The sequence below is a fragment of the Mustela lutreola genome, chromosome 5 (assembly GCF_030435805.1).
Source record: "Mustela lutreola isolate mMusLut2 chromosome 5, mMusLut2.pri, whole genome shotgun sequence".
NCBI lineage: Eukaryota > Metazoa > Chordata > Mammalia > Carnivora > Mustelidae > Mustela > Mustela lutreola.
In genome coordinates this window covers 59554174-59567621 of record NC_081294.1, presented here as the reverse complement: position 1 = coordinate 59567621, position 13448 = coordinate 59554174, and the positions used below count along the sequence as shown (strand labels likewise).

The 13448-nt window shown below is 43.1% G+C and overlaps 1 protein-coding gene across 3 annotated transcripts in view; it reads right to left on the bottom strand.

Moving 5' to 3' along the window:
• Window positions 1-13448, bottom strand: part of DOCK2 (dedicator of cytokinesis 2) — a 417788-nt gene that overhangs the window by 356113 nt on the left and 48227 nt on the right. For all 3 annotated transcript variants that reach the window (XM_059174270.1, XM_059174267.1, XM_059174268.1), the window contains exons 9-14: window positions 12708-12789; window positions 7047-7182; window positions 4679-4754; window positions 3481-3557; window positions 2813-2938; window positions 1277-1401 (exon numbers count right to left, since the gene is read on the bottom strand). In XM_059174270.1, the coding sequence (XP_059030253.1) occupies window positions 1277-1401; window positions 2813-2938; window positions 3481-3557; window positions 4679-4754; window positions 7047-7182; window positions 12708-12789 (622 nt within the window). The remainder of the gene's footprint in view (window positions 1-1276; window positions 1402-2812; window positions 2939-3480; window positions 3558-4678; window positions 4755-7046; window positions 7183-12707; window positions 12790-13448) is intronic.

The window sequence follows — 13448 nt, the reverse complement described above, 5'->3', positions numbered from 1 at the left end:
AAGAGAGAATGAGTAAAACCCTTGGATTTTTGCTCAACCAGATAGTAATTAAGGGGGCCAGTCTTTACCAACAAAAAGACAACAGGATTTTTTTAAATTCAAAAAATAATTACGAATCTTCCCAGGATTTGATAGAAGTTGTTATTCAAGCTTCATTTTTGAAATGAGAAACAAGTTGGGGGACTTTTTTAAATGGATAGGCATCCCCATGAACTATTTAAGAGGGCCTGAAACCTGGACTCAAACTCCATTTCTGCCACATACTAACTTCATGACCTTGGAAAAGTGGTTTCACTTGAACATTTAGTTTCACCCTCTGTAAAAATGGGAATAATAATGGTAACACATCGTACTTATCCCAGTGCGTGGCACATAGCATTTCCTCTGTGAATGCTAGTTATGTTCTTAGGTAGAGGGTAGCAAAACCTGCCTGAGCCCTGCCCCAAGGCTAGAGCAGATGATTTATCAATACTCACCACCCCCCACCCCACTGTGCTATCTAATCACCTGCTGTGGCCTAAGCGGAATCTTTGCCCACGCTGAAACTGCTGCGGAGAGCTGATTTTATTTTCAGCTCAGTACTCCAAAAGGAGAAATTGAGAGGCAGAACCCTCCCACACACTGGACACAATTGCTAACAACCTTAAAGGAAATATAAGTAAATAAATGTAAACACACATGAGAAATATTGTATAGGACATATGCTGTATAAATATTTATAGCAATGTGATTTGCATTCTTGACTATACGGTGTTGGCCCTCTGGAGATCAATTTACGAATAAGGCTTTCCACCAGAATTTCTAGCTGGGCACTAGGGAGTTGGATTGAGTGTTCGGAATGTCTGTTTTGAGGCCATCCTGAGTCTCCACACCAGCCCCAGGCTCTGTATTGATCCTTTTTCTTGCCAGGGATTTTGTCTGAATAAACCAGCTCAGATTTCAATGAGAACAACATTTTAACAACAAGAAGCTGACCTGTGAGCTGAAGCCAAGCAGAAAGAAAAAAAAAGAAAGAAAGAGGAAAAAGAAAAAGAAGGGATCATGAAAGGGGAGAAGCAGACATTGAAACACTGCTTTGATGTAAAGAGAAAACGGCACAAGGTCTTACTATGGGCCAGTGTACAAACCGAGCTCTAAAGGTGTAGATCACATTACTCAAGGCCATCCCGAAGGCACCTGACATTTAGGGAGCAGACCGGGATGGGAAAAGCAAATCTGGGTGAGCAGAAGCCCTCAAGGCAGCCGGGGCACCCAGAGCAGCAACAGGGCCCCTTACAGGCAGCGTTTTGCCATCCTCCGCGCACACACACATGATCACTTCCACATTCCTCTGCGTGGTCTTGTTGTACTTGTCAAAGTCGCCTTGTGAGAGAGTGATGTAGATGTCGTTCCTGACATCCCCTGCAGGCAGAGGAGAGAGAGAGACAAGAGTTGGCATGTCTCTACACCCAGGAGAGACACTGACTAGAAGGCACGAGGGCGGGGGTGGGAAGGCAAGTGCCCGGCCTTGACGTCTGCTAATGAAACTAACATCAGACATGTTTCCAAAAAGTGTTGTTTCCTCATCAGGGAGGTTGGAGAAGGAGGTAACAAGGGGAAGGAGGAACGTTAGAACATCAATTGCAAAAAGGTAGGTTGGATGGTCAAAATCGGCTCTCTTCGTCTCCCGTCATTAAAATTACTGAATTTCCATCCTCTAGTGACACCTTCTGGGAAGGCAAAGGAGAGCTCCTGGGCCCATGATGAATAACAACCACAGTCCACAGTTGCAGCCCCAGATCCTTCACTGTGCTGATGCAGGTAGGGTGACTTTTCACGAGTCCAAGGACAGGGGGTCAGGAAGAGGTCCGGAGGGTCTTCAGGAATGGGGGCGGTAAGAATAGAAAACCCCGCAGCGGAATGCACGGGGAATTGCCGTGTCAGGTAAAGCACAGGCCCCCAGTGGACCACCGTACATTGTGGAAAGGGGTCAGTCAGCGAGAGCAGTGGTGGACGCAAGCCTAAGACGGGTTTAAGATAAAAAGGGAAGTTTCAAGATAGTGTTATTACATAATATCATTTGTTTTTCTTTTACTATGATCATGTTTGGACTATTTTATTTATTTATTTATTTATTTATTTATTTATTTGACAGAGAGAGATCACAAGTAGGCAGAGAGGCAGGCAGAGAGAGAGAGGGAAGCAGGCTCCCTGCTGAGCAGAGAGCCCAACATGGGCCTCGATCCCAGGACCCCGAGATCATGACCTGAGCCGAAGGCAGCGGCTTAACCCACTGAGCCACCCAGGCGCCCTGGACTATTTTAATAGAGGTTACTTCTGGAGACAAAAATTTGAGGGAGCTTTTAATGTTTCGCTTTTTACCTTTTCGTGCAATTTGAACATTTTACAGCGGGCATAGTGTCCTCTGGTAATAAAAAAAATATGTGTAGTTTAAAATTTAAGAGAATGACAATTTTCTCCCCAAAAGAATAGAATTATTCTATGTGTAGTGAAGTAGGAAGGATGTCTATGATAAATTAAGTGATAAACCAAGTGGCAGAACCCTATATAAAGCATATAAAGTAATGTTATATAAGGCATATGAAGTGTGATCCCATCTGTGAGGCAAAAAAAGTGCATGTGTATATATTTATGTGCCTGCGTTTATTATGTGACTATAGGGAAGATTTTTGGATATACAAAAATCATTTTCAGTGGTTACCTTCAGGGAGAGAAATAGAAAAAAAGCAGTTGAAAAGGAAGGAGTTGACTTTTTGAAAAGAAAATAGTTGTGACAAGCCAGACCCACCCCTGCCCCATGGGAAGGCCAGACCTGGCATGATGATCTCTGGGAAGCCCAGCTTCCTGGCGACCACAGTGGTCCTGTCCACCAGGTGTGGGTAGTCCTTGCGGATTTGAATGATGTCACCCACAAGCATCTTCATGGTCACCCAGAGGCCTGGAAGGGAATGACTACCATGAAAAGCCAACTTCAAGGTATGCTCATGCTCACCCTCCCACCATCTCTCCCTTTGGGCTCTTTCTGGAGGAGACTGCTGGAAGCAGCAACAATCACAGATGTAGTGACCCAACACAGGAGGAGGCAGAAGGTAGAAAGCAGAGGGGCTCTGGGGCCAGGTATCTGTGGGTTTGAATGCCACTCGTTACTTCCAACAGCGTCCGCTTCTGTCAAATTCCCCCACGCAGGCTTTGTGCAGTGAGGTGGGTACCACCTATCTCACAAGACCGTGGGAAGAATTCAGTCAAATAAGGAGCTCTATAAAGGTGCCTGACACATAGGAGCTGTGCTTTGGGCACGAGGACATTCAGATTCAGGAGATGTGGCTTCCATTTCCATAGATCACACGCTCCCATTTTTCACAGTGGTCAGTCTGGAAGGAAGACTATGTTTCCCAGGGTTTACGATTTTGATCTGTTTTCCAAAGAATCAAGAGCTCCCAAGCCAGAACCCAACCCACTCGGCGCATTGTGGCACTGTACCTTGCCCTCCACTGTCTCCTTTGGAGGCTGTGACTTTGCTCAGCAGGCTGTGAAGGAAGTCATTCTCAGCTGTCACTCTGGGAAGGAAAAGAAAGCACAAAATTCTTGCATGGTACTCTTATGGGGTCCCTATCTTGAGGTCCACGTGCTCCACAAAGTTACCAGTGTCCCCATATACCTTAGGTGAAAAGTGAGCCTGCCCAAGCCAGCTCAGTCAACATACGTGCCATCAAGAAACAGATTTCTTGGGGTTATGGACATTGGGGAGGGTATGTGCTATGGTGAGTGCTGTGAAGTGTGTAAACCTGATGATTCACAGACTTGTACCCCAGGGGATTAAAATATATTATATGTTTATAAAAAATTAAAAATTAAAAAAAAAGAAACAGATTTCTCTTTTTCACAAACCAACATGGCTCTGAGATCTGGGAATGTTATTGCTACAAGTAGAGAAGATTATATATATATATATATATATATATATATATATATATATTCTTAGAAAAGAAGGATTCCTAAGCCCTCAAAAGCAACATCCATTCAGCAAGATGGCAAAGACTAGCTGCTCCTGCTCAGTCCTAATCACATACCTTAACAAGAGTCACAGACTTCATTACCAGTGGCAAAATTCCATTCTCCTTGGACATCCTTGGTGTAACAAAGTGAGGACAACATTCTCAAACATGGGGTCCTACTTCCTTACAGACTCCTTTTTAGAGCAGGAAAAGAACATTTACCCTCCTCACTACCCTCCCTCTGAAATCATGAATATTTCTATCAGTGAGAACCAGATAACAATTCCCTGATAAGCTGTTCCTTCACAGAGTTGTGGTTCCTTATTACTTGTAGTTAATGCATTAATCTTTTGTTATCTACTTAGTTCCCCATCTAAACATAAGCTCCACAAAGACAGGGCCATGTCTATCTTGTTGACCATTTCATGCCTGGTGCCTAGCACAGTGCCCAGCCCTCTGCCAGCTTTCAATCAAACTCTGTTGAATAAATAACATCTGATGAATGAGTCTGGCTGGTTTCAAGTGCCTTAGCACTGAGATCATCATTCTTTTCCTGTTCTCCTCTTGGGAGGCCCCATAGGGCGATCACCAACTCAGGGAATCAGTGCACCTTGCTTTTGAGCAGCCCTCAATGAGAAAGGGTGTGGTTTAAGAGAAGAGGAAGGAATGGAGAAATCTCTCACGGGTGAAAAGGAATGAAGTGCTGCTTTTCTTCATCACTCTCTGATTTCCCCTTGATGATGTCTGTTATGTCCATAACTAAACACAAACAAACAAACAAACAAAAAAGAGAAAAATCTATTAATGACTTATATCCTCCTGCTTCCAGGAAACCATGTCAATGGGATGAGATGTAGTACTAGAGGCTGGGTCAGGAAGTCTAAAAAAGACAAGCTAGACGGCAGCAGGCAATACACAGACAGCAAGGGTTCATAACATGCAACAAGTAAGTAATAAACAACTAAGTTTGGATTTGACATATATGTACTGGATGTCTACTGTGCCTACAAAATCCAAGCACAGTGACTCCCTATAGGACCTGAGAATCTAATGAAATCTCCTTACCCCCTTTTCATAAACATGTTCATATGCACAGACACATGCCTATAGGAAGCTTGAACCCTGCAATTCCAGAGGGATCCTGAATCCTCTGAAACTTCTCCTTAAATTAGCCACCAAATGTCCATAAAACAAAGGTGAAGAACTGCATAAGAGAGGGGATTATAGAAACTGTTGTGAGGCCAGGAGAGAACCATGGAGAAAAGCTGATCGGATATAGCCCAAATCCCAGTAGTATGAAATATCTCAAACTCTACAGGCCCTGGTCAGGGAGCCATTAAAACCATGGGGATAATAATTTTTTTGGCAGGGGGCAGCAAAGCAAGGTTTATTGAGCAATAGCAAAGTGATAGTACAAAGCTCCTGAGGAGGGAGGGGACCCAAGAACGTTGCCCCATTGGGGTAATAATCTACCAGTGACCACATCTAGTTATGTGAATTTAACCAGTATCCCTTCTCTCTGATAAACAGACACCCCTCACCCATCTCAGTGAGCATGGTTTGGGAGGAAAAATCTCCCTCCGGCTCCAGAGTTGTTCACAGGACTTGGCCAATCAGAGGACCACATACCCCTGCCCAAAATAACTGTTTAGGGGATGAACACGTGGCCTATGTTCATGTTCCTGGGGCTTGTACTAAAACTCATGGGAAGGGGTGCTTTCTTTCCCCTGGATTACTAAACTGGTAGACTCAAGCTTGGAATAGCTGGCCCATGTTTTGCCAGCTAATTGGACAGTCATCTTCAGAATAAGCCAGCAAGAGGACAGAGTGAGATATAAATTTGAGTTCTTGGATCCAGCTATGCCTGAAGCAATCTATGCCTGAACTTTTCAGTTACACCAGGATTGTTGTCCCCTGAAACCAAAGGAGAGCAGACTAGAGCTGGGGACAAAGGCACACTCTGAGGTAAGACTGAAGGACGCTTCCTATCTTAACAGGGACACTGTGATGCCAGGAGTATTCCTTATATAGAATCAGCATTTCAGAGCAGGGCATAGACCAATCAAGTCAAAGTCTCTCATTTTGTAGATAATGAAACTAAGACCCTGGGGAAAATGCTTGCCCAAGGTCACCTAGTTAGCTAACTAGCAACAATGCCTGATTAAAAAACCATTTGGCTCCTTATAAGCTAACTTGTCCACCCAGCCACTTTGTAAGCAGTGCTAGGGGACTAGTTGGAAAGCCAGGTGGTTTGTGAATACAGACAGATCAGTATCTTTAAAGGAAAAACATGAAACAGTGAGTTTATATATGATATAGAGGAATTATAAATGGTATACGACTAAAATACATATTTAATAAAAAGAAATAAAACTGGCATATCAAACTGCTGTTTCCACAGGTCTTCAAATGCTCTTTTAAGAAAAAAAGGTCTTTTAATTTTAAGTGGGCTAATTAAAAGAAAATATATTAGGTAAATAACAATGTGAGTTCTAGTTAAATAACAAAACCCATAAAAGTGGGACAAGAATGATAAAGTCTTAGAAACCCCAAGAGAGAGAACTAAGGCTTGGAGAAAAATGCGGAGGTGAGGCTGCTCAGAAGCAACCTCATCTGGTCACACGGACTCTCCAAACGTCCACTTCCATCTGGAATTTAGACATGTGGCCAGTGACTCATTCTGTGTAACTGCATTTCCTGTCCTGGATATTTTTTTAAAAAATGATTTGTTCCTCATAATTAGATCCCACTAGTACTGTTCTTCCTTCCTCACCACACTGGGGAGCAAGGGCGCCAACTGCTCAGACGGCACTATGCTCCCAGCACTCTGCTGCAGACCCAAGGAATCCATTATTCACCACCTTCATCATAAATCTGGACTTAGTCACCAATTATTTTGATTTAGTCACCAGAAATGTAGGTATTAGGAGCTGTCTGGTATATATTGGGGGAGGGGGCGGGTAAGAGGAGAGAGAAAGAAATAATCTTAAAAATTCAGCCAAATAAAATATGCACTTTGATAAAAGTTAATAGTGTGTAGTATGTCCTTACCTGCCACCCCAAAGGGTCGCCTTAGTCCCTGCGTGCACTTTTTCGTATTCGTATCCTTGAGATCCATCTTCCCAACTCGGACTATTTGACAAATCAAGTAAATTTTATCCCTGTTGAGGTCTTTGTTTCCGAGATCCTACAGAGCAGGAAATGAATAGTTACACATGATGGATGTGTCTAGAGAATTAGAAAAGGAAGCCCACTAATAGTAAATTGTGGGGGGATGTACTTAGCACCTAATATACACGGACCACTCATACAATTTGTCCTGGGAAAGGTAGAAAACAAGACGATCATACCCATTTCATAGATAAGAAAGGTGAGTTTTAGAAAGGAAACGGACTGACAGGTCCCTGGTGTTCAACCCCAATTCTTCAATTTCAAACCAACAGGGAGAGAAGGATAGAAGTACAATATCAGTTATGCAGGTGGCATCTCCTATATGTCAGCTGATGGATCCAAAATAGCAGTTGCCACAGATGACTTCATCCGTCTGATCACTGCTCATCACCACTGAGGGAGAAAGCAAAAGGAAGAGGGTACAGTCCCAACGGTTATCATTTCCTGAGCACCTGGGGTCTGGATATCACTCAGGAGTGGGTTGGTGTGACACCAAACAATCCCAGCATCTCAGAGCTTAGAGACAACAGAAGTTTACTTCTAGCTCAGGCTACCTGCCCAATGAAGATGGCTGGGGACTCCGCTTATCTACCTACGCAGGGTTCCTAGCTGACAGATGATCCATCTCATCACAACACATGCTTCCACTGTCCGCACAGCAGGAGAAGGAAAGGTGACAAATCACTTACAGGCCCTTAAATCTTCCACACATCACTTGGGCTTGCATTTCAATGACCAAAGCAAGGCAGGTGGTTGCAGCTAACCTCAAGGGGGACAGCAGAGTGCACTCCAGTATGTGCCCTGAAGAAGAACACCGACATGGTGAACTACACTAACGTGTTATGCACTGTGCCAAGTTTCTCATAAGCCACTGTCTTATTTGATCCTCAACAATTCTCTGAAGTAGATAGTACTACTGCACCCCTATTTTACAGATGGGAACACTGAGACACAAAGAAGACAAGGGGTTTCCCTGCAGTCATGATCTTAGTCCTTGGAGACACTATACAGTCATTCTAAGACCAAAGTCTATAAACCAAATCACCACAACATATCTCTCTCACCATCAGAAAGATACAGTGGAGGGAAAGCCAACCAGACCACCTCAGCATCTGACTGTCCTGCTCAAATCTAAAAGCTTCGGTGTTCTTGGGAATGTCTTCCAGCTGGGTTAAGAAAAAAAGAACATCAAGGCATGTTGTTGGCATCAGAGTAGGAAATCCTGGACCTGCCCTCACTCGGGAAAAGTTACTTTTCCTCCAAATTAATCCTCATATGCACTGGGAATAGCCTGTCAGCTCACATAAGAGTCAGGGCCCAGGCAAAGCAGCCACTCCCACCCTCTCATTGTGGCTGGTGTGGAAAGAAGAGCATGGGGGTGTGATCTGGAAACAAATCATGGCCTAGTGTTGTCCACATCTTTCTGCGTGGGGTGTCCAATGGTTACATTTTATGCATCAACTTGGCTAGGTTATAGTGCTTAGTTGTTTGGCCAAACACTAGTCCAGATGTTGCTATGAAAGTATTTTGTAAGTCAGATTAACATCTATAATCAATTGACTTAAGTCAAGGAGATATGCTTCCATAATGTAGATATGCCTCATCCAATCAGCTGAAGGCCTTGAGACCTCATTCACTGTTGTACTTCCAGCACCCAAACCTGAGGCTTCCCAATGAAGCAGGAATTCTGCCTCAGGTAGCAGTATAGAAAACCTGCCTGAGTTTCAGGCTCCTGGCCAGCCATACAGGTTTCAAGTTTGCCAGTCCCCACAATCATGGAAGCCAAATCTTTAGAATAAGTCTATCTATATAACCTGTTGGTTCAGGTTCTCTGGAGAACTACTGGCTGATACAAGGGTTGTCCCTTCACTGGCTGAGGAAATGGACATCTGCTTCTCTACTCTCCAAAGTCTCCCTATGGAACAGGGGAAAAGGAAAAGCAGAGGAAAAGGGGGCTTCCTGACGGAGGAAGCTTAGCCACTCATTTGTATTCCCTGCCCTGCTTTGTAGGCACCTGAATTTGAAATCCCAATTACCTCGCATACAGATGATTGAACAGCCTTTTCTCTGGCCTGCCTGACTCCTTCCTCTCACCCACCCTGAAATCCTCTACAAACATATCTTTAGAAGTCATGTTCATTATTTCACTTCTCTCCTCACAACGATGTTACTAGCTCCTGATTTTCTACCCTATTAGTGCTAATCTTCCACAGATGACGTGAAAGGTCCCAGACATAATATATTTCCGGCTGTCCTAGCCTGATTCCCTACTATTCTCTGCATGTAAGTACTCTATTTTTGTCACAAAGATTCCTTTATTGCACCACAAACACACGATGCTCACTTTCAACTCATTCTTTTTTGCTAAGCCCCCTGTCCACATCTCTGCCTCAGATGCTTGTCTCTTATTCCTTTATATATCTAAATCCTTCCCATCCATAGGAGCGCAATTCCTGCTTCTGTATAATGATCTCCGTCTTTAATTACTTCTCTTGTCTCTTTAGGAATTTTCACATTTTTGGTATCTTTCAGAGGCATTCTAGAACCACAAAAGCCCTGCCACCTGAAAAGATCCTTCCTAGATGTTATGGACTGAATTACATCCCCTCAGAATTCATGTGTTGAAGTCCTCACCCCCAGCACCTCAAAATGTATTTGGATATAGGGCCTTTCAAGAAGTGATTAAGCTAAAATGAGGTTATGCAATGACTGGTATCCTTACAAGCAGAGGAGACTAGGACACAGACACACACACAGAGCAGACCGCATGAGAACACAATGTGAGAGCACTGGGAGAAGTGGCCATCTGCAAGCCAAGGAGAGAGGCCTCACAAGAATTCAGTCCTGCACACACCTTGATCTTGGACCTCCAGCCTCCAGAACTGCAAGAAAATAAGTTTCTGTTCCTTAAGTTACCCAGACTGTGGCACTTTGTAATGGCAGCTCCGGCAACTAACGTACTAGGTAAGCCTACGAGGTTCTTAATTAAGCCCCTCTTCCACTCCACTTCTTTGAAGAGATTTCATTTGATTCAAGGAAGACACCAGATCTCTAAGAGCTGCCTCAATAGAGACTCTTGGCACTAGAGAAACTTAGCATCTAACAAAATACGTGAGCACACGTTGTTCTCTGGAGAGTGTATAAATGTGCAATCCTCACTCAGAAGCATGTTCCAATCTGTGGTGTTTCTCAATCATTTTTATTTTGGCCTTATAAAACTCAGGCATATTAGGGACGCTGAGGCAGGACAACAGAATTTAAAACATGTGTCACTTAATTTACTAATCCATTAGTACTCCTTTTTCTGTTCAGTCTTGTTTTCTGTGTGTTAGCAATAATCCCCAAACTGAGAAAATTCTTAGGGAAACTGGTAGCATGCTCTGCTTTCCTCTTACAGAGCCAAGGATGGTGAATGTTTATAAAGCAGACAGGGGAAGCTCACCATTGGCCCAACCCATGTGCCAGCTCCTAGGGTTCTGCCCTCAAAGAGGAAACCAGAAAGAGCTAACATCCAGAGATAAGAGAAATAAGACCAGAAAGCTATATGCCTGCAAAGTCTTCTCTCATCTCTAACTTAAACATTACCTCAATGCCCAACTAAAAGTAAAGCCCAGGAGTGCCTGGATGGCTCAGTCGTTGGGTGTCTGTCTTTGGCTCAGGTCCTCTATCCCGGGGTCCTGGGATCGAGCCCCGCATAGGGCTCCATGCTCTGTGGGAAGCCTACTTCTCCCTCTCCCAATCCCTGGCTTGTGTTCCCTATTTCCTGTCTCTCTCTCTCTCTCTGTCAAGTAAATGGATAAAAAAATCCTTAAAAGAAAGAAAATAAGGAAGGAAGAAAAGCCCAGTCAAAAGCGATCACATCACCCTGTTTTAATTATCTGCATTGCATGGATTGCCTTTTGATATATTCTTGCTTATTTATTCATTTACTTGTTTTCTGAATTCCCCAGCACATCTTGAAAGCAAGGACCTATCCTCTTATTCAATGAATGCTCTGTCCTCAATATCTAGCACAGAGCTTACCCATAGTAGGTATTCACTGGATAGCTCGTGAATCAATAAAAGAAGCTAGAGCACCATGACCTTCCTTGTCCCCAAATAAAAACCCCCATCATTTCAAGTATTAGCTCATTGAACCAGTCAACCAAGGTTCCCAAAATCATTTGCTGTGGGTAGAAGAGGTGGTGGCACAGGCAGAATTCCATGCAGGCAGAATCACATTCTCATTGATATTGAGAGACACAAATTTATTGATGCCCTTTCCTGCATGTTTACATCATGAATTGGTTATCTGCAAAATGAACCACTGATTGATTCCCTGTCCCTGTCCCTCTCATGAAACATCTGTCTCCTGGTTTAATCTGGAAGCCCCATGGGACTTCTTATTTATCAAGAAAATCTTAAATAGGCTCCTCCTTCTAACTAATAATAAGCAGGACTGAGACACATTTATATATGCCAGGAAAACTTTGTCTAAGCAATTACGACTATGATCTTATTCCATGCCTCTGGCTCATTTTTCAGGAAATAACAAACAAAATAAATCAGCTGCGCTCCAATCTAATTGTGACATAACATAAGACATTGCACTTAATGGGCTGTAACTGGAAAATTATTGTAGAGCAACGTAGGTTAATCTAGCATGTCGGTCACTCCCGGATCAAACTCATAGGTTTAGCCAATGCCCAAATTCCTCCCTGGCTCCTCCTCTGTAATTTCCCTTGCTAACATAGGCAACAGAGTGAAAAATCTCATAAAAGCTCTTTTTCCCCAAAGGAGCTTACAGAGAACACCAATATCTTTAGGTACCTTAAGATCACACTCTTAACACACCCACATGGAAATAGGAAAAGAGAAAGGCCTTTGCTGGAAATAATAACCCCTATCTTTTTTTCCCCAATGTTTTTCTTTTCCAGAACTAAAAAGCCAAGCTCGGTTTCAGAAATAAATTACCCAACTAAGAACTGATTTCAATATTTCTGCATATGTTTCGCGCAGGAATACTGGTATATAGAAGAATGATCTCAGGGATCTGTTAAGAACTTTAGTAATCTGTGATTTGATTATATTCAGAATATCCAATTTATCAATGCAGTAAATGTTCTTAGAAGGTCTTTTCTTTTTTTTCTGATACATTTTAGAGAGGTTTTTAGAAAGTTTGAGCAAAAGAAAGGAACTCAGGTTAACCATGAATTAACTGATAAATCAGAATAGCTGCTGTTCCCAGTTCAGGTAGACATTATTGCTGGAAGGGGTCTATGCTTGTTTACACAGCATTCTGCAAGTGTTCTTGATGTTCATGTGAGTGAGAAAGAAAGAGGGAGGAGATAGTGAGAGGGGAAGATCCATCTTCCTAATAGCTTCCAAAGGGCACACAACACTCCACCACACATACCCCGTCTGCTGAATCTCTCCAGAAATACCAAGAACACAGATCTGCACCCAGGTCAGGCTTCCTTCTGACCAAGTGACTGGCATCGTTTCCAAGATCATACCCTTGTGAGTATGGAAGACAGTAACAAGAAAGCAGTGCACACCCACCGTGAAGACCACTTTCAGGTTGTTGAGCATCTCGATCTCCTTCGGGAAGCCCTTGCTGCCCCATCTGACCAAGTAGTTCTCACTGTGGGAAGAGGAGTGGCAACACATTACTTCCTGGGGCTCAACAATGCTTCAGTAAAAATATTCACTAAGCCTCTACTATGTGCTCAACAAGTATGGGCTGCTGGAGACATGGTAGTGTTTGAGACAGATGTGGTCCCTCTTTCTAAGAGACTGAAGTTCTTACAGAGACCGGGGTGGGGTGGGGTAGGAATCACTAATGTGTACATTCACAGTCTCTTTCCCCAGCCCATCTCCTGAGCAAATTCTGGCCCAGCAACCTAATATTTTTGAAGAGTAGCAGTATTCTTTGTAGAATCAAGAGTGGGACAGACTGGGGAAAGGGTTTTGGTATGTTTTGCTGGACATTAAGAATGCATTCTCATCTCATTCCCTTTTCAAGACTAAATAGAGATTTGAATTTTTTAAAAAAATTATCCATTAGACATGGGATTGTTTCCTTGAATGAACATCATACTGTGAAAGACCATGGATGGCCTTAGCCATTATCTGAGATACACTTAAATAACTATCAAAATGCAGTTGTGACTATTTATATTCAATCGTGCCATAGAGACAAAGTTCAGGGCGTTGCAAGAATGTATATCAAAAAAGTCTGGCCTGGTCTGGATGGTCAGGGAAGTCTTTGCCAGGGATATGACATGTAAATAAAGAGAAATA